Raw genomic sequence first — 13,780 nt, forward strand, 5'->3', positions numbered from 1 at the left:
CGAGCTCTCCCTCCCCCCCTCTCTCTCTCTCTCTCTGCCTTCATCTTCTCTTCTCTCTTCCCTTCATCTGCACTCTTTCCCCTCCGTGGTTCAAGTTGTTATATAATCACTCTCATAAAATACATACATATATATATATATATATATATTTTATATCTCTCCATATAATATATGACCTTTTGTTCATAACCCTGATCTCTTTCTCTATTGTATTGGGATTAATATCTTCAAGAGGAGCTGAGCTGAGCTCTCATTCCTATCTTTACTCTTTTTTTCTTTACAAAAATTCATCTCTCTCCACTTCTCTCTTGTGTTTGCAATAAACAAAACCCAAGAAACAGTTTCATCACTTCCTTTTCATAAATATTTCTTTGTTTATTTCTTAGTAATTATAATAATTTTTCCATCTCTCTGTTTCCTGTTTTCTCCATCCTTTAATTTGATGTGCTGGACATGGCCGGTCTAGATTTAGGAACGGCTGCTCGTTTCCTCCACAACCCGCTCCACCGGCCCGATTTGCACCTCCCCAGACAGTCGGAGCCCGACGATGAAGACAACCGCTTCTCCAGCGATGGTACTGGCCATCATCAGGGCCTTGATCTTGGTCCAGCAGGGGCGGCCAACGGCGCCCAGCCAGGGCATGGAGACCTCGTGGCCCGCCGTCCGAGGGGTCGGCCACCGGGCTCCAAGAACAAGCCAAAGCCGCCTGTGATTATCACCAGGGAAAGCGCCAACAGCCTTCGCGCCCACATCCTCGAGGTCGGCAATGGGTGCGATGTGTTTGAGTCGGTGGCCACTTATGCCCGGCGACGCCAGCGGGGGATCTGTGTCCTCAGCGGCAGTGGTATTGTCACCAACGTCAGCCTCAGCCAGCCTGCAGCAGCCGGGCAGACAGTGGTGACCCTCCACGGTCGGTTCGAGATCCTGTCCCTAACGGGGTCTTTCCTCCCACCGCCCGCCCCGCCCGGGGCCACCAGCCTCACGATATTCCTGGCAGGGGGCCAGGGGCAGGTGGTGGGCGGGAACGTGGTCGGGGAGCTCATCGCCGCAGGCCCTGTGATCGTGATCGCCTCATCCTTCACAAACGTCGCCTACGAGAGGTTACCCTTGGACGAGGAGGACCAACAGTTGCAAATACAGCCGCCCGCGTCTCAGGCTCCAGGCAGTGGCGGCAGCCCTTTCCCGGATCCGTCCTCAGGGCTTCCCTTCTTCAACTTGCCACTCAACAACATGGCGGGGAACAATGTCCAGTTGCCGGTTGATGGATACTCCACCGGTCGTCCTCCTTTCTGAGAATAATCAAGTGATGATGAACAAATAATCTGAATGATGACCACTTCGAGTACTTTTGCTGTGACTTGTGCTATATATGTCTCGTGTGGAAAAATTCCCCTTAGCTTAAAAAGGACCGATAGCGTACGCGAGGGGAGTTCATTAACAACAGCTCCAAACGATGAAAAGGTCAGCGAATTCATCGATAGATTGTGTTGGAAACATATGGTTTATGTTTGTTAAATGTTTGTCTCACGTCTCTGTTGATTTGTTTCAAATTCTCCTGTTTGATTAATTTCCCTTACCACATCCAACTTCCTCTATATGTCTGTAGCCTTCTTGGGGTTCTTTTTGTGATCAATAGCAGCCAGTGTAGTCTCTTCTCTTCTTGTTGACTTGACAGAAGTTAACAATTTAACTTCTTCTTTGTTTCCTAAATTCTTGAGCAATGGTGTGTGAGTTAGGTGTTTGAGACTCATCAAGTGTGTCTTTACCTTATAATATATACATATAATAAATATAAAAATTGATGATAGATAGGTTATATATATATGTATATTATGACATACATGTTAGCACCCTTGTTTTTCTTTGTCAATTTCTCAATTCACTAGGAGCTAGGTTTTACATTTTCAACAACTGTGTTGTCTTGAAGTGAATTGATTAAGACGTATATGTGTATTAGTTAGTAACATGGGATTGTGTTGAATCTGCATTGTTATCAGGAAACAATAAATATAACAGTCACATTATTCAAAACCCAATAGATAGTATATTTCTGTCCTGAAGAGAAAATTATATCTTATTCCAATGAATATAGCTTTGGTTCACATTACCTACTTAATTAGTAGTTCAATTTTTCCAAATGTAGGAATACGCAAATTGTTGTTGGAGGGAATTAAAATAATTTAAGCTTTTATATGCTCAGTTTCAAGTATCTTTATGATATTTCTGATATATAAAAGTGAGGTTTTAAGTGTTTAATGATAGGACGAACACTAACAGGTTGAAGTTGAGGTAGATGTTGTCATTCACCTTGGTGATAACTCTAATTTTGCTATTTTTGAAATATTGCTGACTGTCGAGTCAAGATATATGCATTTGAGCCATTAGGATCTACACTAAGATAATTTCCTGACAAATTGTTGGTACATTTTCCATCTTTAATGTTAGCTAATGATCACATATGACATGTTTTATACCTGTTTCAGTAAGTGTGCAGACATGCAAAGCTAAAAAGTGAATATTAAGAAGTTAGAATTACTTACTGATCTCTTCATCATGGATTCTTTGAAAGCTTCTGTTATTGAAATATGGTCCATTCTCCTTTCTTGATGCGCATATCTGATTCATAAGTTTACATTAATTACTCGTCTGTTTTATTTATATATCTTTCTTTGTTGACATGATAAATGACATATTAGAACTCAATCTTGCCAATCTCCCCACCCTTCTACCCTTCTATAATGTGAATCATCCCATTTTGTTTATAGAAAATGTATATCGTCTCTTAGAACACAGACTGTCTATAAATACAATTCAAACTAGGTTAGGTTAGTTTAGGGTTAGAATCATAAATTTCGGGTGTCTGGATAATGACTTGCAATATTCAGCACCCAATATATATATTCACACACACACACACAATGATGAACTTTAGCCATAATCTTATTTATATGCATAGTCTAAGATCTGCTACTACTTTGAACTAAATAAATGTATATATATGATTCAATCAACATTAAAAATTTTAGTTTAGATAGGATTTGTAATTCTCATATCTCCACAATATCCCCACAAGACAAGATTAACCCATTTTCTTTAGATCCTTAATCTTATCAAAACGAGATTATTTAGCTAGCTAGGGCTAGATTCATTGTTCATCAATATCCCTCTCATTTCCTAAAGAGTTAGTCTATCACCAAAGTTTTTCAGAAGCTACCTGGCTATAAAGTTGTGGGACTGATTAGTATTAAATTAGTTAGTATTATGAAATGGTGGAGTGTGTCATGCAATGAACTTTATTCTCCACTTGCCATATACATATATATACACGCATATATGATCTGGTATATTACTCTCTACAATGGCTTTATCATATGCTCGATCGGCTGATCGCATGGAATACGAACATTGCATAATGATGGAAGAAGAACCCTAATTATGATAGTGGTGCTTGTATCATAAGAATTGCATTTGATTCCTTCTTTAAAGCCAATTTGGCTTTGTTTATATATGAAATGCGCCAAATGAAATTAAGTCCTTTTAGTGATGGATGTTCCCCATGAAAAGCAAAGACACCTCAATCAACACATGAATTTAAATAACCATTCACATGATTGAAAAATTATTAGTCTACAAATATATTTGTGGAGTTGATTCTGATGAGTAACTAATTGTTGTAAGATCATTCTAAATGAAAATTCTGGTGGCACAATTCCTAGCAAGGAATTTGTGCATTTGTGCTGGAAAAAGAAAATTTCAATCAATTAATAGATCGATCAAACAGCAGTTACAGACTCACAACACTTCGACATATGGATTTTGTCGCGATATAGTAGATCTGAACATGAGTCATTTCAATAAATATCAGGTTACATATCACATGAGCTTATAAATCAGTGATAAAACTTCAGTATATGGGAATCTCATTAGAGAGGAGATTACGTTGAAGCGTGGCGAACATGGTACAGGTATTTTATTCATTATGATGAGACTCCCATATTTGATATCAACATTTTCATTTGATATCGATAGATTGGTTTTCAAAATCAATCAATCAGAAATTCATCAAACAGAATTTGCTCTAGGAATAGCAGAAGGTCAGCTGTTCTTGCTCATTAGAACATCAGTAAGACCACAGAATATCAATGAATTAGATATGTATAGATTTATATATATATGCATATATATATATATATATAAGTTTAACCCCACCCCCATGAATAAATTAATGTAAGCGCAGCTCTGCTTTGGAATATTTCTCACAATTAGAATAAAAAAACCTTGCATTGGCAATTGGCATTATAGTTAAGAACCTGACGTGCCTCGTACCAAAACTTTCGTTTCATTAATTTATCCGAAGAACATTAGTTGAATAACCATATATTATGCACCCGTTGAGAAATATTATAATATATTGCCCTTTATTATAAATTTGTAAAGGTATTCAAGACCTAACCAAATCCATTAATTATTATTAACCAAATATTCAAAGTGCTTTTAAGATTCTTCATTAATGGTTCGTCATGGAGATAATGATGATCAAGGCAACAACGATGATGTAACAGACTGCAAGAGCTACCTTTTGAATTGTCTTTATACATAAATACAATCCCAAAAGGCAGTTGAACTTTAAACACAATAAAAAAATTTATTAAAAAGGAGATCCAAAGTTTAGTACATAGTAAAAGAAAAATTATAAACAACTAATAAAAAGGCATGGGTAGTCCTATTAGGTATCGAATCTACGATCTCTATGTTAACAGGCATGAGCATGCATCACTGCGTTACGCCCTCTTTCGATAAATACAATAGATTTTTTCGGTGAACAAAATTGTAAAAGACATAAATTACTCTCGCAATTTTGTATATTAAACATTTAAGGTTACTTTTCTTCTCAACAAATGTACTTCTTGAAATTCAAATTTATATTGTCCTCCTTACATGTTTGATGTTGTTGCCACTCAACTAAAAACTTATTGATTTTTTTTCTACTACCGTCAAATAATAATAGATATAGTGCTCAAGTAAGAATTTATATTTTATGCTCATCCATTAATCTTTTTTGCTGGATATGCTCATCCATTAATCAATTTCATCATTTTGAATTTTGAAACCCTGGTCCACTTAATAATTGTCCGTGAAACTTCTTAACATTTCATGACATACCGAAAGAAAATTAATCAAAAGCCGATCTCCATGGAAGAACAAATTCTATCGAGAGAGAGGGGACTGTGTTAAGGTATAGAATGGAAGAGAGGAGAGGTGTTAGTATAAACTATCCCAATGATGTGCATAATCGATAGTCGACATTCGAAAGCAGCGTCAACATAATCCGATGAACTCTATTCAATTTCTTTTTTTTGGGTAATAAATTTATTGAATTTTATTGATTGGAAATGAGAGAGATACTAAAAAGAAGTTTTATTTCGCATTATTTCAAATCATTGTATTAGGTCAATCAAAATCAAGAGGACTTATGTTCAATCCTCTTTATGTGAGAAGTATATTTTGATAAGCATAAACTCTCTATATATATACATATACAAATCTTATCAAATTATTAGTCATTCCTTTTCTTTTCTTTTTTGGTGGTCAATTTATGTATAATGAATGATCTTATAAAATAGACATGCATTTATAGGGTTAGTTTTCTAATTACATATGCCCTTAGAGCATAGCATAAGATATAATATCCATGAATATATCTATCAATTTTAAAATAAAAACATATTATTACGTTTAATTGGTTTATAAGAAAAGAAACACTGATGAGTCATAAGCATATACATATTTAGTCATAATTAATATAGCCATTTGCTACAACTTTAGGGGATTATGCACTTTATTAATCATTCAGGCTTTTCATCTAGTCGATCGTTCCTAGATTTAGTTCACTAATAAGGACAAGCGGCCTCACTGAGGGGAAATAGAGATAATATGAACACATTATATATAATTTGCTTAACGTATGGTGAACTATTTGGTGCTATATATGCTTGAAATTAAGGTTAACGTACTTATAGATAGATAAGAACGAGTATGGCAAGTCTAAGAGAGTATTGCTACATGATATATGATCTCATATATGTCTTACAAATTTTTCCCCGTGACAGGGATATCATGATCCAAATTTTAAGATCACCAAGAAATGCTGTTGAGAGAATTAAAAGGCATCCGATAAACTTACAAATTACAATATTTGATTTTCCTACTGATCCTTTGTTCGGATCGAAGGGAAATGGAGGGAAAGAAAAGGTGAGGGAGAGGAACTTGTATGAAAATTTTGAAAAATTCTATACCGAATCTTCATCATCTTCCTTTCCTTTCCCTTCATTTCCCTCTATAATAGATGGGCCCAGTTCGGACGACCCACAGCAATGGGCCCTATGAGCCCGGAAGACCTTGAGAGACTAATGGGCTGAGGATGGGCCCCTTAGTAGGCAGGGCCCACGATGTAATCTCGCAAATGAGCCTAACTCGTCCCGAATGTGCGGTATTCCAGGAGTCGCAGAAGGGTCGTGCGGTTGCAAACTCTCTTGGGCTCGCGGAGGGCGGCGTGCAACCATAGTGCAGCGCACTCGATCGGGGATAGAGGTCGTGCAAAATAGGGCTCGGCCTATTGGACCAGCGTACGTCGTGGTGAAATTGGGCGCTGCCAAAATCGCGTCTCCATCATGCTGACGATGATTCACGATAGATCAAAATCCTGCAATAAGCTAACAAAAGATCTCCTTGCTATCACACCACCGGACCCGGTAACTCTAAGCAGTCGACAGAGTTCATTTCCATTCGGTTTTCTGCCGACCATGGTACATCTCGAATGGAAACTAATTTCTCCCGTGATCCCATATTTAGTATTCCATTTTCACAGATGATTTGTGGAATTACGATGTTATTAAGTATAATATAGACTTCATCATTCGTATACTTTACAATTCGTATACCGAAGTTCACCATGTGTCGTATACATGTTAATTCTGTTACTATCGAAGAAAAAAGACATGTAATCATCAATCGAACTTATTTGCCATTAATTTTCTATCTCCAAGTAATTAACAAACTAATAATCTTGAGCGTAGAAGTCCATGATCTCCTCGACGTTGAGCTGCGAAAGAGAATGTGAATCGTTCCGCATCAGCCACAGCATGTGCTCGAAGAGGATCGAGTCCACGTCGACGAAGATGACCTCCCTCTTCCTCTTCTCACGCTGCTTCTCCTTCTTCTTGCTTCGGTCTGGCGCCGCCTCAGTGGTATCAATGAGGACCCGAAAAGGGTCCTCGTCTAACACGAAAGGGTCCACCAGGAACTGCCTCTTCTCCTTCCCGACCACCACCTTGACGGGACGCGCGATCTCCGGTCCTTGCAGGAGAGTCCCTTCTTCATCATCGTCATCGGACGGCGGTCGGTAACTCATGAGCCTGGAGTTGCTCGAGCTCCGCCTTCTCAGAATCGAGACGGCAGGCGAGACCAGGCAATCCATGGATTGAGAGGATTGTTTGAGGAGCGGATCGGCCTTGAGAGAGCGAGAGAGTTAAGAGAGGATTGGAATTTGGAAGCAAATGCCAAGGGAGGAAGGGATAACTTTTTCCGTGCACTTATAGCAGAGACAGAGAGAGAGAGAGAGAGAGAGAGAGAGAGAGAGAGGAATTTGAGGAAAGAGCCGTTGGGAGGGTTTGATAGGAATCTCTCCTCTTATATCATTATATAAGACAAGACTGCCGAGCTTGATTGAGATGGAAAGACGCGGTCCATTGAGTGCTAATATATTAATATTTAATACAAATATTTGTATTTATACAGTAAATTTCGTGAAATATTCATAATCAGCGAATTTTGAGAGTACTTGTTAAGGCTAAAGGGGCATAAGAATACGTTTACATCCATTAAAACCAAAACAATTTGGAAGGATTTACATGACTCCCCGTCGAGTGAATCACCCCACGTTGGTAGGTACTTGACCCAGCACCTGCCTGATCCTCACAGTGTAGAACGAACCGTTTTTTTCTCGTTAGGTTTGCAATACAGATTTTCGGGTTTGTCTCCATTAATGTAGTTTGGGTCTAATTAAATTGAAATGGGATTGAACTTTGGTAGTTGCGATTTTAACTGCATTTTTCTCGGAAAAGAACCGTCACAATGTAAATTCAAATAAACACGCAATTATTGATAGAGACCAAACATAATGAAAACATGGAACAAATGATGCCAGATACCTAACAACTAATACGAAGTTTCCACCCATCAAACAAACATTTGGCCATTCGGTGGTCAACTGTACATCACGAGGACTCAAGTCACGCGGTTACAATTGACATCCACCCCAATTTTTTGGGTCGTGCGATGTGAGTTCCGACTCACTCTTTTGCAATTAACATCCGAATGTGTAATAATACATAAATAATCTTCTCAATGCGATTGGACTATATATCTTGAAGATAAACCCACCTACTGGTTACAAGAGTCCTAACAGCAGATGCAAAAATCCACCAAATCGATGACAGCAAGTGCGAAACTGAAAGAACCCAAAGAATAAAAAGTACGTCGAGCATCCGATTTTGAAGCATGGACCAGCCTTTACAACACCAATTAACCAGACCCTAGTCCGACAGAAACAATATGGACAAACAACAAATGATGCAAAAATACCTCTCGATCATACAACGAAGCAGAAACCCGTGCTACATGGTAAGCTTCCACCCTCTCCCTGAAATGGATGATATGCAGCTTTGCTTTTTACTCTCTACGGTAAACTACATCTCAAGACGTAGCAGTAGCTCCGGCATTTAAGCCCCTCTGGCTCATGCTTCATCAGCATCTAATCTCATAGGAGCCGGCCTTGGTAATGTAACGGACCCACTCGACTGTGTTGTACCCACTCTTCTCCCATACCTGTGCCACATTCATGCCAGTGAGAACTAGTTGTAACAGCGACAAGTTTAACCAACGATTGATTACCTTTAGGAAGCGAACCCGTAGCCCTGATGCTGTAAACATCGGAACCTGCAACATGGAATTGAATTGAGTCATTCCACCAATTGACATCGAATTTTTGCTTGTACTAAAATGAATCCATCATGAAAACAGAACAGAAACTGCTATTAAGGGCAGAAGCAAAATTTTAGTAGTAAGACAGTCAAGATCAACATAGCAAAGGGGAAGAAAAAGTTTGGGGTGCTGATGAGGTAGCGTAAAAGCCAGTTCCCTCTTAAGGATTCTGGCAATATCAATATCTTTCTGTCAGTTCCCACGTAATCTACACATCATAATGGGATGGCAAAATTACTCTAGAAGCATGCAGTGACTTCAAATAAAGATTGGATTGGGAAAAATTGGTTACCTGAAACTCCATCTGGATCGGCGGTTTTGTAGAAGGTTTCTTTTCGACCATTGTTGTGATCAACTCAACTTCTGCACTCATGGTTGACTCAGTTTGTCCTGGAAATTTCCTAATCCTGAAATGTAGAGGAAAGACACAAAATTAAGCGAATAGGACAAGTAAAATACTCCGAGTATGAAATGAATGCAAGAGCTCCTAATCCATCTCCCGTATTTTACAGTCTTGTTTACTAAGTGGTCTAGAATGATGTCTAAAGAACAGAATTTGACCGACACACTTCCATTGTATACCCTGAATATTTCACCTTCAAGAGCAGTTACCAAGCACAAGTAATACAAATAACAATGAAGGAACTGGAACAGCTTTTACTGGCTGAATTTACAAAGAGAGACAAAGTACTGCTTGCAATCAAGAATATACAGCACATGTTTTTTGTGGGCTCTCTAACACACACTCTGCTGTAGTGTTTGTAATTTTGTTTATTAATTGAAAGAGCATCACTTTTTCCGAGTAAAATATATATATATATATATATGTATGTATATATTTATATATCATATACACGCATTACAACAGAACATGATCACATATCAAGATGATGCGAAGAGCTACTCACTTCCAAACCAAGCAATCAATGGAAGCATTGTATTTTGCGCGCCCTGAGGTCACCTGGAAACTTGCTTTTGCTGTTTGCTTTGGTACAGGAACTTTAATGACAACCCCAAGAGCAAACATTTTCGCACCAAAAACACTCTTAACCTGAAGAAGGAAGCAAGTGTATTAACTAAAAGACTGCATTCTTAGGAGCAAACGTTTATAAGTCATAAGTGGTCTACCGCTAACCTTAACATTAACTTCCATGCGTGTACGACCAAGGTCCTTAATTGTTGGCAATACCCGGAATGGAAGATTCACACCTTCAGTGATACGATACCTGTAGTTATTAATCAAGTGTACCAACATTAGATGAAGGTCCAGCTGAAGAACCAAATCATATGTACTCTAAAGAAAATACCTGAGCTACACTAACTGCTTAGTTTCATTGCTGAATTATCTATTTCTTTGATACCTTTATGCTCATTCTAGAGGTTTATACCTTATAAAGGCTTAGCAGTGAAAAGAGACAAGAAGGGGAAAGAACTTACTTCATAAGTTCAAATTCTCCATCGGGAGGGACAAAGCTGACAGTTTTTTCGGAGTTAAACCTTGTCAAATTTACGCATTGATGAAATGTTACATCATCAAGCTCGATAGTCTTACCACTGCAAAAGATCATAAAAGCAAATCATAAAGCACAAGTTTATACAGCAAAAGCTATACCTTTCTGCTCGTCAATTTTTGTACAAATGTCTCCTTGTACATTTACAATTAAAAAAGAAAATAAGCAGCTAGTCAGAAAGTTCTTCTCTTGCCTATACCAATTCCTCATGCAAGCTCAGCAGAACTATGAACATAAAAACAACATGCAATAGAAAATTATTCACCTTTTAGTAGGACGAGACTTGAGCTGTGCCTCTTTCTCGAGCCCAATTTTATCATTTAAACCCAACTTCAGATCAGGCATTCCAGAGAGAAAGCACTTCATTAGAATCTTTCCAGTCACATCACAGCGCAGCACACTCCCTGTATTCATCAAATTGTTATTAGCCACTGTAACTGTAGCAACAATCCTAGATATCAAAGATCTGGACCCACCTTTCGAAGACATTAGAAGGTTCACGCTTTCCACAATATCAAGGAAGACCTGGAAAAAATACCTCGTAGAATTTAAAATCCAGCAGAAGCAATATATATAAAAGAAATGAACTATAGAAACTTAAATTCACCTCATTCTTTTTGTAAGCAAGACCCTCCCTCCTCCAACCAACAGCACCAGTAACTTGTAATGTCGCATTAGGAGCAGGTCTCTCTGAAGGCTATGAATTCAAAGAACAAGGAAAGATGGCTCAACTCATAACGTGTGTGAGTTTCTCAGCATGTATCAGAAACACAACTAGATGAAACAAATGAATAAGTTACATTAAGACTAGTTGCTCATGTTATGGCATATGCCTCAAATGAATAAGTTACATAAGATGAAACAAATGAATAAGTTACTTTCTCAACAATGTAGTATATATCAGAATGAACATCCAACCTTGGATGAGAATGGGGACCGCACTCCTTCCTGAGTGATATATAACTTTAATATCTCGGGAGAAAGATTTTGAGGGTATCCAAAGTCCATAATTTCTGCAATGAACAGATGTAAATAATTCATTCATCTCCATGAAAATTAGATTTTATGTGGAAGTAAACTACAACTACTAATATCATAAAACAGCAATGCCATAGGAACTAACTGCAAAATTTCTGCATGAACAAAGTACTTCATTCATCACCATGAAAATTAGATTCTACATAGACAGAACATGATCCACTATAAGAGCATCGCTACAGGAACTGACTGCATTGCATCCTCATAGAATTGCAATCTCATTAAGCTTCATGCGGTTCCACAAATAGTTAACTCCATTTAATCAGAATTCTCAATAAATGACCTCCTCAAGAGGAAAAGGGAAGTACAAATCTTACATATCAAAACCAGAGTAAAACCAAAATATATGTTAAGGCATAACATGTAATCTTAACATAGAGTATGGAATTACAACATACCATCCAGAAGCTCATAAATTAAAACAAAATTATTCCGGATAGCATCTTCATCAAAAGCTCCCCCAAAATATGACTTGAAGAGTGCAACAGCCTGCAAACAACAGAGAGAAGAACTTTCAGCTAAAATAAAGCAAGTTCCCATCCTGCATTATTATGGCCATGCAGCAAAAGGCCCATCATGCAACAAAGAGTGATTAGCTTCAAACTTTATCACACTGGACTCAAGTCAGCTGATCTCTCATGGAGCACATGATAATCAGAAATTGAAAAGCAGAAGAATCAGCACTACATAAACAGAGAAACATATAACAAGACCAGGATGCACTTCAATTCCACAGGATAAAAAAACAAAATTGATGGCCACTGAATAGCCGTAAATCTTTCAGTTAGATAGGTCGTAGACACAGGAAAGACCTTCTAGGACTCAATGTGAATTTCAATCATGTTACTCCATTCCAATCCTAAATAAAGTGATAATTTTTAAACAAAAAGAAACTTCAGAGACAGGAGGCTTACCTCAACAACAAACTTGAATGCACAAGCTACATTAGCATTGGTGCTGACAACAATCACAATGTACACGTTGCTAATTCTCATGTAAAAGAAGGAGCAACCTCCAATCTGCCGCACGGGGCAGGTCCCGAGTTCCTTTGTTTGCATTATGTGCATTCGAAAGGCATCCACCATGTTCCCCCTAAACAAGAAGTTGCGCACTCAGCAACAGCAAAAGAACAAATAGACAGACAAGTCCATGAGCTAAATCGACATCAACAACTGCGAGGACCACACTCTCCTAACTGTATCGAATACTTGAGTGACAACCAAAATGCCCGAATTCCTCAAAGCCTTGCAGCTAATAAACATTTCCGACAGCACGAACTTCTTGGAACATACCATATTTCGTGCTCTGAAACCTCTTCAGTTTACGGAATATCTTGTGCAGAGACAATATCCGAGGTAAACATCAATAAGCTCGATTCTTCCGCTTCATTTTCAATTTAAGAGAACTTGGAAGACTAAGAGAGGAAGAGGATAAGAGAGAGTACCCGACGTCATCGCGGTAGAGGCGATTGATGAGGACATCGCCGCGAAGGTTCAAGAAGTAGATAGCGGAAGCAGCGACCGGCATCTCTCCGATCTGACAGATCGAGGAGCCGCAAATCCGTAGGGGGCGCCTGATCGCCGGAAATTATCTTTGAGGCTAGGGGTTACGGATCCGGCAGACGTTCCGGAGCTAGACGGAGGAGGCTCAGTCTGACCTGCAATTCACAGCGTCGGAGGTCTCCTGCTGAGAATTCAACAATGGAGGATTTTTGTAATTGTAAAAGGCGATGCGACCGTGGGAAGGGGAAGAAGACCGGAAGGGTCAAATAGAGAGAAAATGAAAAGTTCTGTGGCAGATTTGTCAATTTGTTCTTTTCAACTTTTGCTGAGCTGGAGATGGGCCATAATGGGCCGATCCATGGAAAGCTCCGTGGGCCGGAAAAGGCCCATGAAGGCCCAATTGTGTCCCTCTTATCATCCCATTCGAAAGGGATTTTCTATGGCTTCGCTTAATTAACTTTTACTGCTCACATGAACACCCTATAAATTCGCATGGCAAATAAATCTGATTACACGCATCATGTTACTAGCGCAATAATAGTGCTCTCTCATGCATGTATTTCTAGTGCTTCGAATTAAGTATATTTATCAAAAGAATCGTTTCGTTTAACCATCAGACCAATTCTATTCAGTTGGTTGAAAGAAATTCAATACAAGCAATTGCATTTATTGGGCAAACATATCCTT

At 38.7% G+C, this 13,780-nt stretch overlaps 3 protein-coding genes across 3 annotated transcripts; 1 reads left to right on the forward strand and 2 right to left on the reverse strand.

Moving 5' to 3' along the window:
- The first annotated feature begins 12 nt into the window (after positions 1-12).
- Positions 13-1,661, forward strand: LOC116193868 (AT-hook motif nuclear-localized protein 23-like). The gene has a single exon (XM_031522614.1). It carries the CDS (start codon positions 454-456, stop codon positions 1,291-1,293), a length of 840 nt encoding a protein of 279 aa, XP_031378474.1. The 5' UTR covers positions 13-453; the 3' UTR covers positions 1,294-1,661.
- A 5,396-nt stretch (positions 1,662-7,057) lies between these two features.
- Positions 7,058-7,477, reverse strand: LOC116206655 (auxin-responsive protein SAUR78-like). Its single transcript, XM_031539449.1, has one exon. It carries the CDS (start codon positions 7,475-7,477, stop codon positions 7,058-7,060), a length of 420 nt encoding a protein of 139 aa, XP_031395309.1.
- Positions 7,478-8,238: 761 nt separating this feature from the next.
- On the reverse strand, positions 8,239-13,321 carry LOC116192535 (AP-2 complex subunit mu). Its single transcript, XM_031521109.1, has 13 exons — positions 13,036-13,321; positions 12,506-12,683; positions 11,990-12,080; positions 11,472-11,566; positions 11,161-11,250; positions 11,030-11,078; positions 10,819-10,957; positions 10,480-10,596; positions 10,178-10,268; positions 9,951-10,093; positions 9,335-9,449; positions 8,953-8,997; positions 8,239-8,886 (listed from the first exon to the last, which is right to left on the reverse strand). Exons 1-13 carry the CDS (start codon positions 13,116-13,118, stop codon positions 8,806-8,808), a joined length of 1,317 nt encoding a protein of 438 aa, XP_031376969.1. The 5' UTR covers positions 13,119-13,321; the 3' UTR covers positions 8,239-8,805.
- Positions 13,322-13,780: the final 459 nt, after the last annotated feature.

This window comes from Punica granatum, chromosome 1 (assembly GCF_007655135.1).
Source record: "Punica granatum isolate Tunisia-2019 chromosome 1, ASM765513v2, whole genome shotgun sequence".
Classification (NCBI taxonomy): Eukaryota; Viridiplantae; Streptophyta; class Magnoliopsida; order Myrtales; family Lythraceae; genus Punica; species Punica granatum.

Excerpts from the sequence above, each read along its gene's own strand:
- LOC116206655 (XM_031539449.1), bottom strand. The coding sequence starts at position 7,477 with ATGGATTGCCTGGTCTCGCCTGCCGTCTCGATTCTGAGAAGGCGGAGC.
- LOC116192535 (XM_031521109.1), bottom strand. The coding sequence starts at position 13,118 with ATGCCGGTCGCTGCTTCCGCTATCTACTTCTTGAACCTTCGCGGCGAT. Across the intron at positions 11,567-11,989 it reads AATTTATGAGCTTCTGGATG|AAATTATGGACTTTGGATAC; the intron begins GTATGTTGTAAT and ends TGTTCATTGCAG. Across the intron at positions 9,450-9,950 it reads ATTGATTGCTTGGTTTGGAA|GATTAGGAAATTTCCAGGAC; the intron begins GTGAGTAGCTCT and ends TCTACATTTCAG.
- LOC116193868 (XM_031522614.1), top strand. The coding sequence starts at position 454 with ATGGCCGGTCTAGATTTAGGAACGGCTGCTCGTTTCCTCCACAACCCG.